The sequence below is a fragment of the Delphinapterus leucas genome, chromosome 7 (assembly GCF_059928025.1).
Source record: "Delphinapterus leucas isolate spDelLeu-1000000601 "Yukka" chromosome 7, BTC_Dleu_Yukka2, whole genome shotgun sequence".
NCBI classification, from domain to species: domain Eukaryota; kingdom Metazoa; phylum Chordata; class Mammalia; order Artiodactyla; family Monodontidae; genus Delphinapterus; species Delphinapterus leucas.
The window spans coordinates 48,595,206-48,609,683 of record NC_143135.1 but is presented as its reverse complement, the minus strand read 5'-3'; the positions used below and the strand labels follow the sequence as shown (position 1 = coordinate 48,609,683).

The window sequence follows — 14,478 nt, the reverse complement described above, 5'->3', positions numbered from 1 at the left end:
TCATTTACCAACATTTGTTAAGTGCCTTTGAAGTAGAATCTGTGCTAGAGTGCTTGGGATATAAAAATATATATGGCTATATGACCAGGATCTAGGATTAGACATTTAGGGAGGATGAAGTTTTTAAAGGTAGGTATTCATTCATTCACAAATATAAGCTAAGCACGTGCTTATTACCTAGCACTGCATGAGGCCAACATGATAGAAGATGATATGTACGTGCATGCATGTGGGGTGGTAGGCACAAAATGATAATTAATAGTTAGTAGAAATCCATTAGCAGTGGTATTTTAGCAGCCACTGTGAGCCACATGCAGCACTATTAGGAGATTTACATTCAATATTCCTCAATAAAACTCTATGAAACATATTTTTTACATCTTATTTTTACTAATAAAAAAATAAAATATGATAATTTGAGAAAATCTTTTAAGATCATGTAACCAGTAAATAATTGAGTCTTTTAAAATTTCCGTGAATACTTTAAATAGTTCCATGATACAAATATAACATAATAGATATACTTCATACATGTTAATATAAAGTGAAAGACCCCTCACCATTACCTTCGTACCTTCCTTAGAGAGAATCCCTATTTACAATCCCTCTGCCCTTTTTTCAACACACGTACATACACATGTATAAAAATACTCAAGCATACAGTCTTGTTTTTGGAGCCAGGAGCTGTGTGGGGTTGTTTCCATCATCCTACACTAAGAGCATTGTTAGATTGTGTGCGTTCTTGGGTTAACGTGAATACAGACTAAGGCTCCAAGGAAGCCAATGTTTTTTTAAGAGTAATGACCTTGTTGTCTTTGCTGTCAACAATGGAAAGAAAAGGGACTTACTTTTAGCATCTCCCCTCGGGAAAAAGAAGTGGGGAAAGAGACCTTGGTTTCCCACCTCCAACCCTCCTTGTATGGGGTCTACAAGTTCTTCCCTCAAAGTGCTCTCTGGATGGCCCCAGCTGAGTCAGCGGTTCCATAAACCACTCCTGCCATCTTGTGGCTTGTACAGCATCTACATGCGGCTCCTGGAGAAAAACGGAGAAAATAAGAAGAAAATGCTACAGGCTACCAAACAGTGACTTAAAAGCAACCATGACAACAGTAATCATGAAGGTAGTTATTATGTATTATTCCTATCATTGACAGTCTGTCTTTTATAGCGAACCCTAAATTTCAGAGTTTGGATTATTAATGCTATGAGACATCAAATAGGTGAAGAACATATCTACCTCTTATACTGACTGTCCAAGACTGGAACTGCTACAGAAAAGTGAGACAGAAATACATATATTATCTATGTAGACTAAACTAAAGTGGCCAGATCATCAGGTCAGAGTCATTTTAGAAAAAATTAAACTCAAATCCCTAGAGGAGCGCTTTTCTTGATATGTTACTGTTCTATCACTGGGCATTGAGTTTTAATGATAGAAAACATCTATTCTGCTTTATTTAGTTAGTTAATGAAAATTATTTATTTATTCATTCATTCATTTATTTAATGGAAAGCCCCTATATTTTAGTGAGTACTAGTTACCAAGGATCTACCACTGCATATATTCTTTGCCTCTGTGATGCTTCTATTTTAAGAGGGAAGGCAAATAAAGAAATTTTAAATGCAACAATAAATAATTACAACTTTATGTAACTGCTATGAAAGAAATGAAAGGTTGATGCAATAGAGAATAACAAAGAAAGAAGTACATCGCTGACGCAACAACTGAGGGCTCTCAGAGGAGGTACTAGAATGTGATGGGAGAGACATGGGGGTGGAGAAAGCTTTGCCTTACCACCATTGGTCCTGGAGCTCCAGCCAATGAACACGAAGCAGGAAAAGAGCCAAATGACCATATTTCAGAAAAGTGGCTACCCAGGGGGCTGCCTTTTTCAGAGGCACTTAGTGGTCAGAATTGTGATTGAACCCTTCTTTTTGCTGGCCCTAGCTATAGACCACCATGGATATTGAAGTAAGAACCTTGTTCTGGATTTATTTCCCCGCATTTCTAGTATATACAGGGCACTAGCACATGACTGTGACGTGCACACCACATTCTGATGTTCTGATGTTTATTCCTCAGTTCTCATAGGCTTTTCCCAGGAACCAGGGTCTTTTATATTCGTGGTTTTTTTAAAAATAAAATACAAACATTCAAAAGAACATGTGAATATAGGATTTTAAGATTTTAGTAGGGAAACTGACCAAACTGTAAAAACCTGAGTTATAGCCTAGAGGTATAAAATTCCATCGTAAAGAATTAACAGAGTGACCAGAGGCAGAGATACCTCAGTAGGTAGTGCTAACAGTACCTAAAGATGCTGACATTATAAATTGAGGGAAAAAATAATAACTCACTATTTCCAACGGGTGACTTTAGTGTTAATAATGGAAATACCACAGCAGATCATCAACAATTAAAGAATCCAAATTTAATTTGTTTTAGATAAAAGCCCTGGGCTTCCCCGGTGGCGCAGTGGTTGAGAGTCCGCCTGCCGATGCAGGGGACGCAGGTTCGTGCCCCCGTCCGGGAAGATCCCACATGCTGCAGAGCGGCTGGGCCCATGAGCCATGGCCGCTGAGCCTGCACGTCCGGAGCCTGTGCTCCGCAACGGGAGAGGCCACAACAGTGAGAGGCCCGCGTACCACAAAAAAAAAAAAAGGGGTGAATATGCATTTTGTGTTAGTGTATTACTCCATAGTGTGTTTACCTGTGTGAGCCCACTGGCACATTTATTTGCTGGAAGGCATGACTCGCTCACTTGATTCATGAATTGTAACACTTTTGCCCCAGAAGCACATGGGTATTGAGAAGCATCCATGAGTGCAAATGAGAATTTAGTCTGAGATGCTGAGAGCACCTCCTGTGTGCTATGCACACCCTGCCTCAGCGCCTTTGTACATAATGGTTCTTCTGCTGAAATACTTTTCCCTCCCCTCTCGAATCTTTACCTACTTCATTCTTACCACTTTTCAGATTTTAGATTGGAGAACCTGCTCACAGAACCCTTCCCTCTCTCCACAGACTAGACCAAGCCTCTGTTATGCTATTTCACAGTTCCCCATCTTTTATAGCACTTATCATAGTTTGTGATTATATATAATTAGTACTGTTTGAATAGTTCCAGCTACCATCATACACTCATGAGGGCAGGACCATGCCTTTTTTACTCACATTGAACTCCTAATCCCTAGCAGAATGCTGAGCACAGGGTAGGTCCTCAATTTCTGAGCCAGATATTGCAAGAAAGACAAAATCCAGAACAAGCTGGGTCCGTGGCAGTGGAATCAACTATAAATCTGGCTACCAGGGACAGTAACTTTGTAAACTTGGTGAGATCAGGGAATCTTAGAACTCAGCCTGATTCTTGCTCTATTGCTATCCACTCAGAGATCAGAATCAAATCCCAAAAGTGAGAGCCCCCTGTAGGATAATGTTCAGAGGCAGTAAAAATAAGAAGCTGTGCCCACTTTTCAGTCTGCCTGATGGTAGAGAGCCCCAAAGAACACAGAGTGCATGGTGGCAGCTCCTACAGGACACCAAATCTGGGGGGACCTTTGGAAGGACACCAGGAAAGCTGCAGTCTTCAACTCACCCTCCTCTGTTCCCCGTGCCTCTGAATCTTCTAACTTGAAACGTTTTGGTTTCCCATCCAAGCCCTCCCATCCATGTAGAGACAGCTCTTACCACCACCTCTTCTCCTATACACCCTCCCCTTTTCTCATAGCCCACAAAAAAATCAGACTCAGGCAGCAGATGACACGGGAGATTGGATGTAATTGCATCTCAAGATAGGCATTAGCAGAGCTCAGACTGGGATCCCACGATGGTACAGTGGCAGGGATGGCTGGGTCACTCACAGCACCCCTACCCTGTTCTGGCTCTCATTCTTCCCAATGATTCTGGAACAACATTGTCTCCACCGTAAAGAGCATCATAGTAAATTTGGTTCATAGTGCAGCTGCATTCAAGAATGGGGGAGTTAAGGTAGGGGATATGGGGGAAAAAGCACAGAGGAAAAGATATGGTCTGAACAACTAGGGCTCCGACAACTGCCTCAGCTTCTTCACAGCAGCATCTACGTCACCTCCAGTGGCAATGAGGGCCTGCAGATTGGCTTCAGGATTCAGAAAGCCCATGGCCCGCAATTGCTCTAGCTGTACCCGGAAGTGGGTCTCGGGCTGCAGCTGCAGGGGATTGGCGCCAGCTAGGGCTTGCAACATCTGGAGGAAGGGCATGGAATGGAGGCCCAGCACCACAGAGCCTCGTGCTGAGGGAACTTCAGGACCTGGGGCTAGGGGAGGATCCGCGGGCATAAGGGCACCCTCTCGAGGCTCTGTACTTCCTGCCGTACTTCCCAGCCCTGCTAGGCAAGGCGTGAACAAAAGGAGGAGGCGAGGGGCTTCAGTAGCCAGGATCTGCAGACCCTGCTCAATCTGCAGCAAGGCATGCATGGCACGAGGGTTTGCCATGGCTGCCTGAAGGTGCAGCAGCAGTGGCAGCTGCCAGCGCATTTCGTCCTGCAACTGTGGGGCCTCATTCATTCTGGCGGGCCTCAGAGAGCTTGGGTAAGCTGGTGGCGGCAGCCAGACATGCTCAGGGCTTCCAGCGGTAACTGCCGTGGGTGAAGGTGGGGAAGGAACAAATGGGGCCTTGTTGGCAGCACACTCCAGCCTGGAGACAAGATCAGGCATGCTGGTGCCGTGAGCAGTGGAGCCATTCCCTGCACCATCTTGGCTTCCAGCTTTTCTAGCACTGCTCTCTGTGGGATATCTCAAGAATGCGGGGCAGGAGGGCTTCCCCTTGATTGCTACTGACTCCCTGGGGAGAGGCTGGCCTGACTCAAGTTCCTGGGATGAGGGTGAAGTTGGGGGAACTTGGCTTCCTGGTGGTGGTGGTGGTTCTTGGCTTGGGCTGAGGGTAGATGCAATCCCCTGCAGATAGGTTCTCAGGGACAGGGACCTCTCATGTAATTGCTGGAGATAGTCATAGAGCCTTATATTACCTAGAATATTGCAAACCCTGTTTCTAAGTTCGGATACCTCCTGGTCCCCAGGCCTCCTGCCTCTCCTACCAGCTGAGCCTGCGAATGTGGAAGCCCAGGGGTTGGGGAGAGGGTCACGATTCTCCATCCTTGAAGGTTGGCTGCTACTGGTGGTAGCATTAGCAGTAGTGGTGGTAGCAAAGGGATTGCCACCGAACTGCTCCTGCACTGCATTAAGCATTGGGTGCATGATATCTGTATACATGGTACGGAGCACATTGTAGCCACCAGGGATGCTCTCCAGGTTTCTGAGTGCCCGGTCCTGGCTACGCATCATCTCTTGCATCGTGGCAGGTTTGCATAGAAACTCCATTGTCTGCCGCATGATTTCAGGGTTGTTGAGAATGTGCCCAATCTCAGGGTTGTGCTGGATCAGCTGTTGCATATGGGGGTTGTCAAGAACCAGCTGGCACACCAGGCCTGTGTTGGACAGCAGACCCTGGATGAAGGAGTCATCAATGATCTGAGCCACAAACTCAGGCACAGACACATGCTGCCACATCAGTGAGCTTGGCGGGTCGGGGAAACTACCAGAGGTCAGGCCTAGCCCATTGAGGCCTGTGAGGACACCTAAGCTAAAGGTGGGTAGCCTGTCTGCTGGGTAAATGGAGCTTGGCTGAGGGAGTGATCCAAGGCTTGGGGCTGGGATAGGGACCGAAGCAGCTGGGCACTCAGTGCCCACAGTACGGCGCTGCATCTTGATGACCAGGTGGACAGTGAGGCCATCTCGGACCCCACACTGTGCCAGTGAGTCAGGGTCCTTGAGGATTTTGCCAGCAAATATTAGGATCAGCTGATCAGGGTGGGCCTTAAAGCGCTGGGATATCTCTTCCTTCAGCTGCTGGATGGTGCAAGTGTCTGTAACTGAGAAATCCTCCTTGTCCTTGGACGTCTTCACTGTCACCTTGATGAGGTGAGGATCCTGGACCAGCACCGGGCTGCCCTGTGGCAGGGCCTCTCCACTTTTGGCCATGGTGGGCAGCAGGAGGCCCAGGTCTGTAGGAACACAGCTAGGGGGATGGGGATGGGAGACCGAGATCAGCCTTTTGGGCAGTGGCGAAAGTAGGAAAGGTGAGCAGGAAGAGGATCTGGGATCTCAGGGTGGGGGGACTGCAGGTCCACATGGAAGGGGTTATGACGTCCCTGGGATAGGATGCTTTGGGAAGATTTTGGGTTTGAGAGATGTCGGGGGTCATGGGAGGGAAACCTGAGGCCCTGGGAAAGAGGTCTACAGTTGATGAGTGAAGGGGCAAGGGCAGCATGAAGGGCCCAGTTTGGGGAAACATACCAATCAGCTGTGGCCCCGTCCTTCCTCTTATACAAGGCTCGAAACTACCCTCATCCTGCTGAACAACCACCGCTGAAGCCTTCTAAGCCAGAACTCACTCCATCAGGTCTCCTCTGTGACCTCAGCACCGACATCACAGCCTCATACAATGGACTTTTGAGACTTCTCCAAGGTGTTCTGAATCCCTGGGGGCTTCATCTTCCCCCAACCCTTCAACTCTTCTATTTCCTTTGTCTCAATTGCCTTCTTCATAGTGAGGGGCCTGGGCTGACACTTCCTTCTCAAGCCAAGAGTTTTGCTTTCACACAGCTGTTTTGTGGTATGTGGAGACTCAGACTGGGATTGGACAATTAAGAAAAGCTCCTTAATCCCTTGTGTGCCCATGAAAACCCAAATTCAGCTACCTGCCAGTTGAGCCACTTCCTGGCATCATATGTTCCTGTTTCCTCTCTGATTCAACATTAGCCATGAAATTCTTTATTTATATTTCAACATATTGACTTTCTAATGGGTAGGATCTAGAGTATGAAAGAGAGGTTCAGGATGAAATAAACTTTTTATTTTTTTTCCCATTATTATTATCCCCCAGAAAAATTCAAAGAATGGATTGGCTATTTGTTGAGGTAAAAAAATGACCAGGAAATAAGGTTGTTAAATGGAAAATTGAGTTCAGTTTTACATATATTTAAGATGTCTATTTCACATCCAAATAAAAGTGTAGGAAGGTAGTTCAACATTGTGAGTCTAGAGTTCATCAGCATCAACAGAGTATTTAGAATTGTGCAATTAGTGAGCATAGTAAAAGGATAGAGGTAAGAAAAAACTGAGTCATGGATAGTACAATATTTAGAAGTCTGGAGGATTAGATGAATTCAGCAAAGGAAATTGAGAAGAAATAAAACATTAAGTCAGAAAAAGAAGTTAGAGAGAGAAAGAAGCCAAATGAAGAAGGAGAAGAGTTTCAAAAAAAGGAGAGAGTAACCAACTGTGTCAAGTGATCCTGGTAGGTCAGTAAGATGAGGACGGAGAACTGATCACTGGATTTGAACAAGAGAGACAGGTTAGATTGAGGGCCATGATGAGGCCAATTTGGAAAAGTGGTGAGGACAGAAAACCTAATTGGTGTGGGTTTAAAAGTAAATGCATAGGGGTCTTCCCTGGTGGCGCAGTGGTTGGGAGTCCGCCTGCCGATGCAGGGGACACGGGTTCATGCCCCAGTCTGGGAAGATCCCACGTGCCGTGGAGCGGCTGGGCCCGTGAGCCATGGCCGCTGAGCCTGCGCGTCCGGAGCCTGTGCTCCTCAATGGGAGAGGCCACAACAGTGAGAGGCCCGCGTACCGCAAAAATAAATAAATAAGAAGCAGGCTCACAGATATAGAGAACAAACTAGTGGTTAGCAGTGAGGAGAGGAGGGAAGAGGCAATATAGTGGTGAGGGAGTGGGAGGTACAAGCTATTGGGTGTAAGAGGCTGCAAGGATATATCATACGGCACGGGGAATACAGCCGATATTTTGTAATAACAGTAAATGAAGTGTAACCTTTAAAAATTGTATAAAAAATGATTCGCTTCCCAGGTGGGAACAAAGGTGAGCTGTTCCCTTAAGGGCGGGAGAGGAGGGCAGTAGGGGTGCGGGCAGGCGTAGACTCCCATTGTTTGCTGGATAAGGATATTTGTGACTCAGCTGTTCAAGTTATGGTTAAAGAACGTTATGTGCAAAAAAAAAAGACTAGGTTCTTAAACCTTCTTCCTTCTCCAATAATGAATCTATGTAGAAAGTGATTTCTAATCTAGAGATAACCAACCATATAGCAAGGCCAGGGACCCCCAGGATTAGCACTAAGAGGAAGCCTGTGATGGCCACGTGCCTCAGATTCCTAATGTGACAAGGCCAAAACTCATGTTCCACTTTATCCCTAGACTCACTTTTACCACATTCTTAGGCCCAGCTCACCATACCTTCCATCTCCCAGGCCAACACTTAGTGTCTCCTGTTAATGCTTTTTCTAAAGAGAAACCAGGTCCTCTGTTCTTTCTGACCTTCCCTTATCTAAAAGTAAAATCAGTTTTTTATAGCAACTCAAACCCTCCCCTACAGTGTCTCCATAGTTCATATGGTCTGGGCTCTGGGAACACAGTGCAGAGTTCAGACAGTGGCCCACAAACCAGCCCCTTATATGCTGAGTATCTGTGTTCTCAGTCATCACTTTCACTCGATTCTCTTATCCACTGGGGACATGGAACTCACCTATTGCCAAGAGTAGAGATCTGATTAGGTTGTGCAGCCTCTGTGTCAAAAATCCCTCTTCTGTGCTGCTCACATACTCAAACAATACGTGGCGTCAGCACCCTGAAATCATATACTTTGAATCACAGCTCTTCCAGCTTGTGTGAAGTCATGTTTTCTTCATACATATGTGAGGAAAGATCTCCTCTATTTTTTTTTTTTTTTTTTTTTTGCGGTACGCGGGCCTCTCACTGCCGCGGCCTCTCCCGTTGCAGAGCACAGGCTCCGGGCACGCAGGCTCAGTGGCCATGGCTCACGGGCCCAGCCGCTCCGCGGCACGTGGGATCTTCCCGGACCGGGTCACGAACCCGTGTCCCCTGCATCGGCAGGCGGACTCTCAACCACTGCGCCACCAGGGAAGCCCTCCTCTATTTTTTTATATCCTCATGCACTCAAACACAACAGATGTTTCTACAGTCATCCAAAAGCATTTACAAACACACACATGAGCACACATAGTTAATTCTGAGGCTTGTCATTTTACAGTCAGACAAATGTACAATGTGGGATAATCTACAAAACAGTCTGGTCTTTTCAGCAAGTCATTGCTATTAAAAGGGTACTTGAAGGAGGAAAATACTTTTCTAAAGTAAAATACATTTAGATACACCAAGGGGGGATAGCTGCGGGGGGGCGGGGATGGTGGTGTGATGAATTGGGCGATTGGGATTGACATGTCTACACTGATGTGTATAAAATTGATGACTAATAAGAACCTGCTGTATAAAAAATAAATAAAATCCCCCCCAGATTGGGACACATAGGTTTTCGAGGCAGGAGCCCTCTGTGGCCCCCTTTGACTGGCAAAGCAATAAAAAAAAAAAAAAAAAAAAAGAGAATGAACAACCAAATGCAATTCTTGATTGGATTCTGTTTAAATAAACCAGGAATAGAAGATAACGTATAATTGGGAAAACTTAAACACGAACTAGGTATTATATGATATAAAGTAATTAGTGTTGATTTTATTAAATGTGATTATGATATTATGATACACACACACACACACACACACACACACACACACAGGTGCCCAGAGTATTTCAATAAAATATTGGCACAGAGTATATGCAGTGGAGCCCAAAAGCTGGCATTTTAATTCCAGTTCCATAATTTACTAACTGTGTGAACTTGGGCAAGCTTACTTGAACTAAATGATCCTTGGATTCCTCATTTTTGAAAAGGGCCTAATATCTCTAATTCTTAGTTATTTTTTAGGACAAAACAAGACATGCCCCCCCAAACCACTCCTTAGTTCAGTGTCTGAAATTTAGTAAGCATATAATAAGATTTACTTCCTTTTATTAGATAATATTTTATATCATCTGTATTATCATCAGCAGTCAGACCACACAGTGAAGAAGAGGACAGAAATAGACAGGTGTATTAAAAACTTACAAGAGTATCCACACACTTAAAGCCACTCCTCAAGTTAGGGCTATGGGTCCTTGTCCCATGTCTGACAGAAATTGCCTGAACAAAACTTACCGTGGCCATTCTTACCCAGCTGTATAACTGTTAACCTGTTCTAATCATTTGGAGCGTATATCCAAGTACAGGAGACCATGACCTCAGCTTAAAAATGGGAGTTGCTCAGGAAAGAATGTTGTAGTTCTCAATCCATGGCTCCTGGGAAATGGAACCCTGAGCTTTTCATTGCCTCCTCCTTTTTCTCCAAATCGTAGTCCCAACCAAACTCCTCAAATAGCCAGCACTCACCTAGTTGGTTATTGGGCCACATGGAAAGCAGAAAAATTATGGTGAAAGACACACAGAAAATCTGCAAGATGAGCAGGCACGCCAACCAAAGAAATAAGGGGAAGGGGAAGGAAAGGACTAATAGGTTGATTCCATGCTCACTTATTGATTTTTTTCTGAACCTTTTTCCATGGAGAAGAGGTAAATAGTTAGGGCCTGAGGGACCCTAACACGCTCTCTTCTCACTCTCAAGGGAAGAGTATAAAGATTATATTAACTGCCTAGGCCTGTAAGCTAACATTGCCTCATGGTATATTTTTGTTTTACATTTGCATGTAAGCTCTGTGCTTGCTTGTGTGTGGCTGTGTGTGCCCACCTCTCAGATTACCTAGGTTTCGAGGTCATGCCCTCACTTACCAGATAAAGGACTTTGAACAAGGAACTTAATATCTATAAAAAGGTGATAATATAGTTCCTACTTCTCAAAATTATGTAAGGATTGACAAATTAGGACAAAAGAAGTGGGGCAGTGCCTGTGAAAATTCTTAACGCATTGGTGGACTCACAGTGGACCTGCTGTAATAATGAGATGGCCCAGTACTCTAATACTGCCTTTCAGAGTGAAGCCCCAGGATCCGCATTCATAAACTCTACAATGGATTTTGTGCCTTTTACTCTCCCCTGGAGGACCCATATATATGTGGATGAGAGTATAAAAAAATGGAGAACAGGAAAGTTATTCTGCTATTGATCCCATCTAGAGTTTTTTGTTTTGTTTTTTTTTTTTGCGGTACGCGGGCCTCTCACTGCTGTGGCCTCTCCCGTTGCGGAGCCCAGGCTCCGGACGCACAGGCTCAGCAGCCATGGTTCACAGGCCCAGACGCTCTGCGGCATGTGGGATCTTCCCGGACCGGGGCACGAACCCGCGTCCCCTGCATCGGCAGGCGGACTCTCAACCACTGTGCCACCAGGGAAGCCCAAATCTTCCCTTTTTTATGTAAGAAACACCGCAAGGGAGCCTTTCCTTGTGGATTGAGGGTTAAGAATCTGAGAGGAAGATTGAATAAAGGAGGTGTAATCCAGCAGGTATGACATAGTTTATATAAAAAAAGTATCCAGGGGTTTGAAATATTTCTTCTCATGGAGTCCCTATCACTCTTTCAAGTCTCCATCTCAGCCCTCCCCTATCATTATCTAAAGAGTTATTCTCAGGTATCTCTGAGAATGCCCAAATGAATGATGGCTTTACCTTTCAATTTGACAAACTTCCAAAGAATTGAAATTGAAAGAACAGTAAGAAGAAAAAGCTAGAACAGTTCCTTCCCCATCCCACTTGCACTTTTCAAAGCCTCACAGCCCTCAATCTCATTAATTTAAACTTTAGCCCTAGAACAAACATCAAAAGACTTCAGATAATACTTTTCTGTGCGTGAGTTTCCAGGTGTCACAGCCTACTGAAGGACACCATCCTTTATTTATGCTAGTTTTATTAATGAGAAAGTTTATTTAAAAATGTATTTGCCTATCTATGTCCATATCAATTATGATTTGAATTAAACAAACCTAAGATGTCTGTTCCATTTTAGCCAATTTTGGTAACTGCTTCTACCTCACCTCATATTCTTCCTTTTGGTCCTTAACCCTTCGGTCTGAATAGCCTTGAATAAGTTGAGAGACTTAAAGTGCTGCAAGTCCATGGGAGTGAGAGACTGGGGAAGGATGAAAATGAAAGACATGCTCATTTTTGGAGAAGTGGTGAATAGAACTGAAGTTCAGAATAAGCAAGGATCATCTACATCAGTACTGAAGTCATCAAGGATCATGATAAGAGAATAATTATGGAGAGAAGAGGAAAGGAGAAGAGAGGAGGGGAGGGGAGAGGAGAGAGAAGAGAGATAAAGACAAAGATTCAGAAGCAGAAGCAGATGCCACCTGGGAAAGAAGGAAAAAACAGGAATTAGTAGGTACAGGAATATGGACAATTAGTGAGAAGTGTAGTATGATAAAGTGACATAAATATGCTAGGGTTTTATATTTTAATAGAAGGAAGGGAATTAGTGATAAGGTGCAGGGGTGACCTCCAGGCCAGGAGATCTGAGAAGTGTGGGAGAGAATGAACAAGTGTACTATGGAGAGACAGGTTTCAGTTAGCCAAGAAAGTAAAGAGAACGCTCCAAGGAGAAGTTGATAATACAGGGCATTTTGCTGATGGCTGACTATGAGTCACAGGTTACTCAGTAAAGGATTTCAAAAGTTGGAGACGGATGATATATGGAATCAAAACTAGGGATATCCGGAGCCTTATGGAGATGAGGATCTGAGTGATGACCTTGAATCATGAGCTTCTTGCATCTGACAAAACAGGGATAAGATACATAACAGCATAGTTCCCAATGGTCTCAAAGCAGTGAGTGGTGGGGAGTATTATGAGGAGGGAGGTGTGAGAATGGAGATGTGGAGGCTGGGGGAGGGGCTGGTCTTCTCTGGAGTAGGGGAGCAGTCTCGATTCCTGGGGCATCACCCCAACATTCCGGTCCTCTTTTGGACGAGATGGACTTCACCTATTCTCCACAAGGCAGTCAGGTTTTCCCAGGCTCTTTTATGCCTTCACTACACAATGTTAGACTCCGTAACTTTTAGAGTGCTTATAAACATATTTGGATCCTAAAAACAATATGGACCTAATGACTCCTTAATATAGGGGGGAGAGTAAGCTACAAAACCAAAATTAATCAATGCTTAACTCACTATTAACCACACTTCAATAATGCTTCAATTCAACTCTCTTAATTACTTTTAATAGGTGGGATGTAGGCGTGTTTTCTTTGTTTTAAATTGTGATGGAAAAGCAAAGATCACTGAGGCTGAGACCTCAATATCACTATCTATTGGCCTCTGGTATTATTAAAGCCTGTTGTACCTGCTGTTCTTTAAAATCCTGACACAGTTCTTTCTTGCTCAGGACACACATTTCTTCCTCTTCCCACTTTCTGATTGGTGCTGCAGAGTTCTAGACTTGGAATGACTGAATGTATTTGAATTGGCTCTATAGGAGGTGTTTCTGGCTCCTCCTGTTGCTTCAAGATACTTCCCCACCCCCAGAAGCTTTCCTTACTTTCTGTCCTTTTCTGCATGTGCAAGTATAGGCGAGTGAAGCCAGGCAGCCTTCATCTTCCCTTCAGAGGGTTTCACCTCACCCACCAGACTTCAGCAGTTGGCTGGGGTTGGGTAGAGACATGTAGGGAATTTTGCAGATTTAAAGTGTAATCCAAGCTTGGGGAGAAACATAGAAAAGCTGATCTCGGGCCATGAAGTGGCTGTGCAAAGGCCATTGTCCAGCAGACCCTGACCCAGAAAGCTGAATGAGATGGGAGGGGGAGGCCTGAAGCCTTGGATAAAGGGATTAATCCCTTGGATAAAGGAATTCAGCCATGAGATAAGAAGAGATTGAGAGGCCAGCAGCCCACATTTCTTTCTGCTGCAGGAGGTAAGTCCAGTTTCTTTTCTCCCTTTTTTAAAATTTAAATTAGCACTTTATTGAAATACAATTTATATACCATACAATTCACCTATTTCAAGTGTATGATTCAATATTTTTGGTATTATATTCATAGACCTGCCACTATCACAATTCATTTTAGAACATTACCATTACTCCCCTGCCCCCAACAAAATGTATCCCCTTAGCAATCATTCACATTTTTCTCTCATCCCACCCCCAGCCCTAGGCAACCACTAATCTACTTTCTCTCTTTATAGATTTACCAGTTCTGGACATTTGAAATAAATGGAATCATACAATGTGTGATCTTTTGTGACTGATTTCTTTCATTTTGCATGTTTTCAAGGTTCATGCATGTTGCTGCATGTATCAGTACTTCATTCCTTTTGATAGCTGAATAATATGCCACGGTAAGGATATACCACATTTTGTTTATCCATTCATAAGTAGAAGGACATTTAAATTATTTCTACTTTGCAGCTGTTATAAATAATGCTGCTATGAACGTTCATGTGCAAGTATTTGTAGAATTATGTTTTAATTTCTCTTGGGTTTATACCTAGGAGTAGAAATGCTGAGTCATAAGGTAACTACGTTTACCTGTCTGAGGAACATGCCAGGCTGTTTTCCAAAGTGACTATACCAAATTACATTTCTAC

The 14,478-nt window shown here is 44.1% G+C and overlaps 1 protein-coding gene across 1 annotated transcript; it reads right to left on the bottom strand.

Moving 5' to 3' along the window:
- Window positions 1-4,208: 4,208 nt before the first annotated feature.
- Window positions 4,209-6,022, bottom strand: UBQLN3 (ubiquilin 3). Its single transcript, XM_022563245.3, is given in 2 exon segments — window positions 4,209-4,238; window positions 4,240-6,022. Coding segments are annotated over 2 exon segments (1,809 nt in total). The 5' UTR covers window positions 6,019-6,022.
- Between the last annotated feature and the right edge of the window lie 8,456 nt (window positions 6,023-14,478).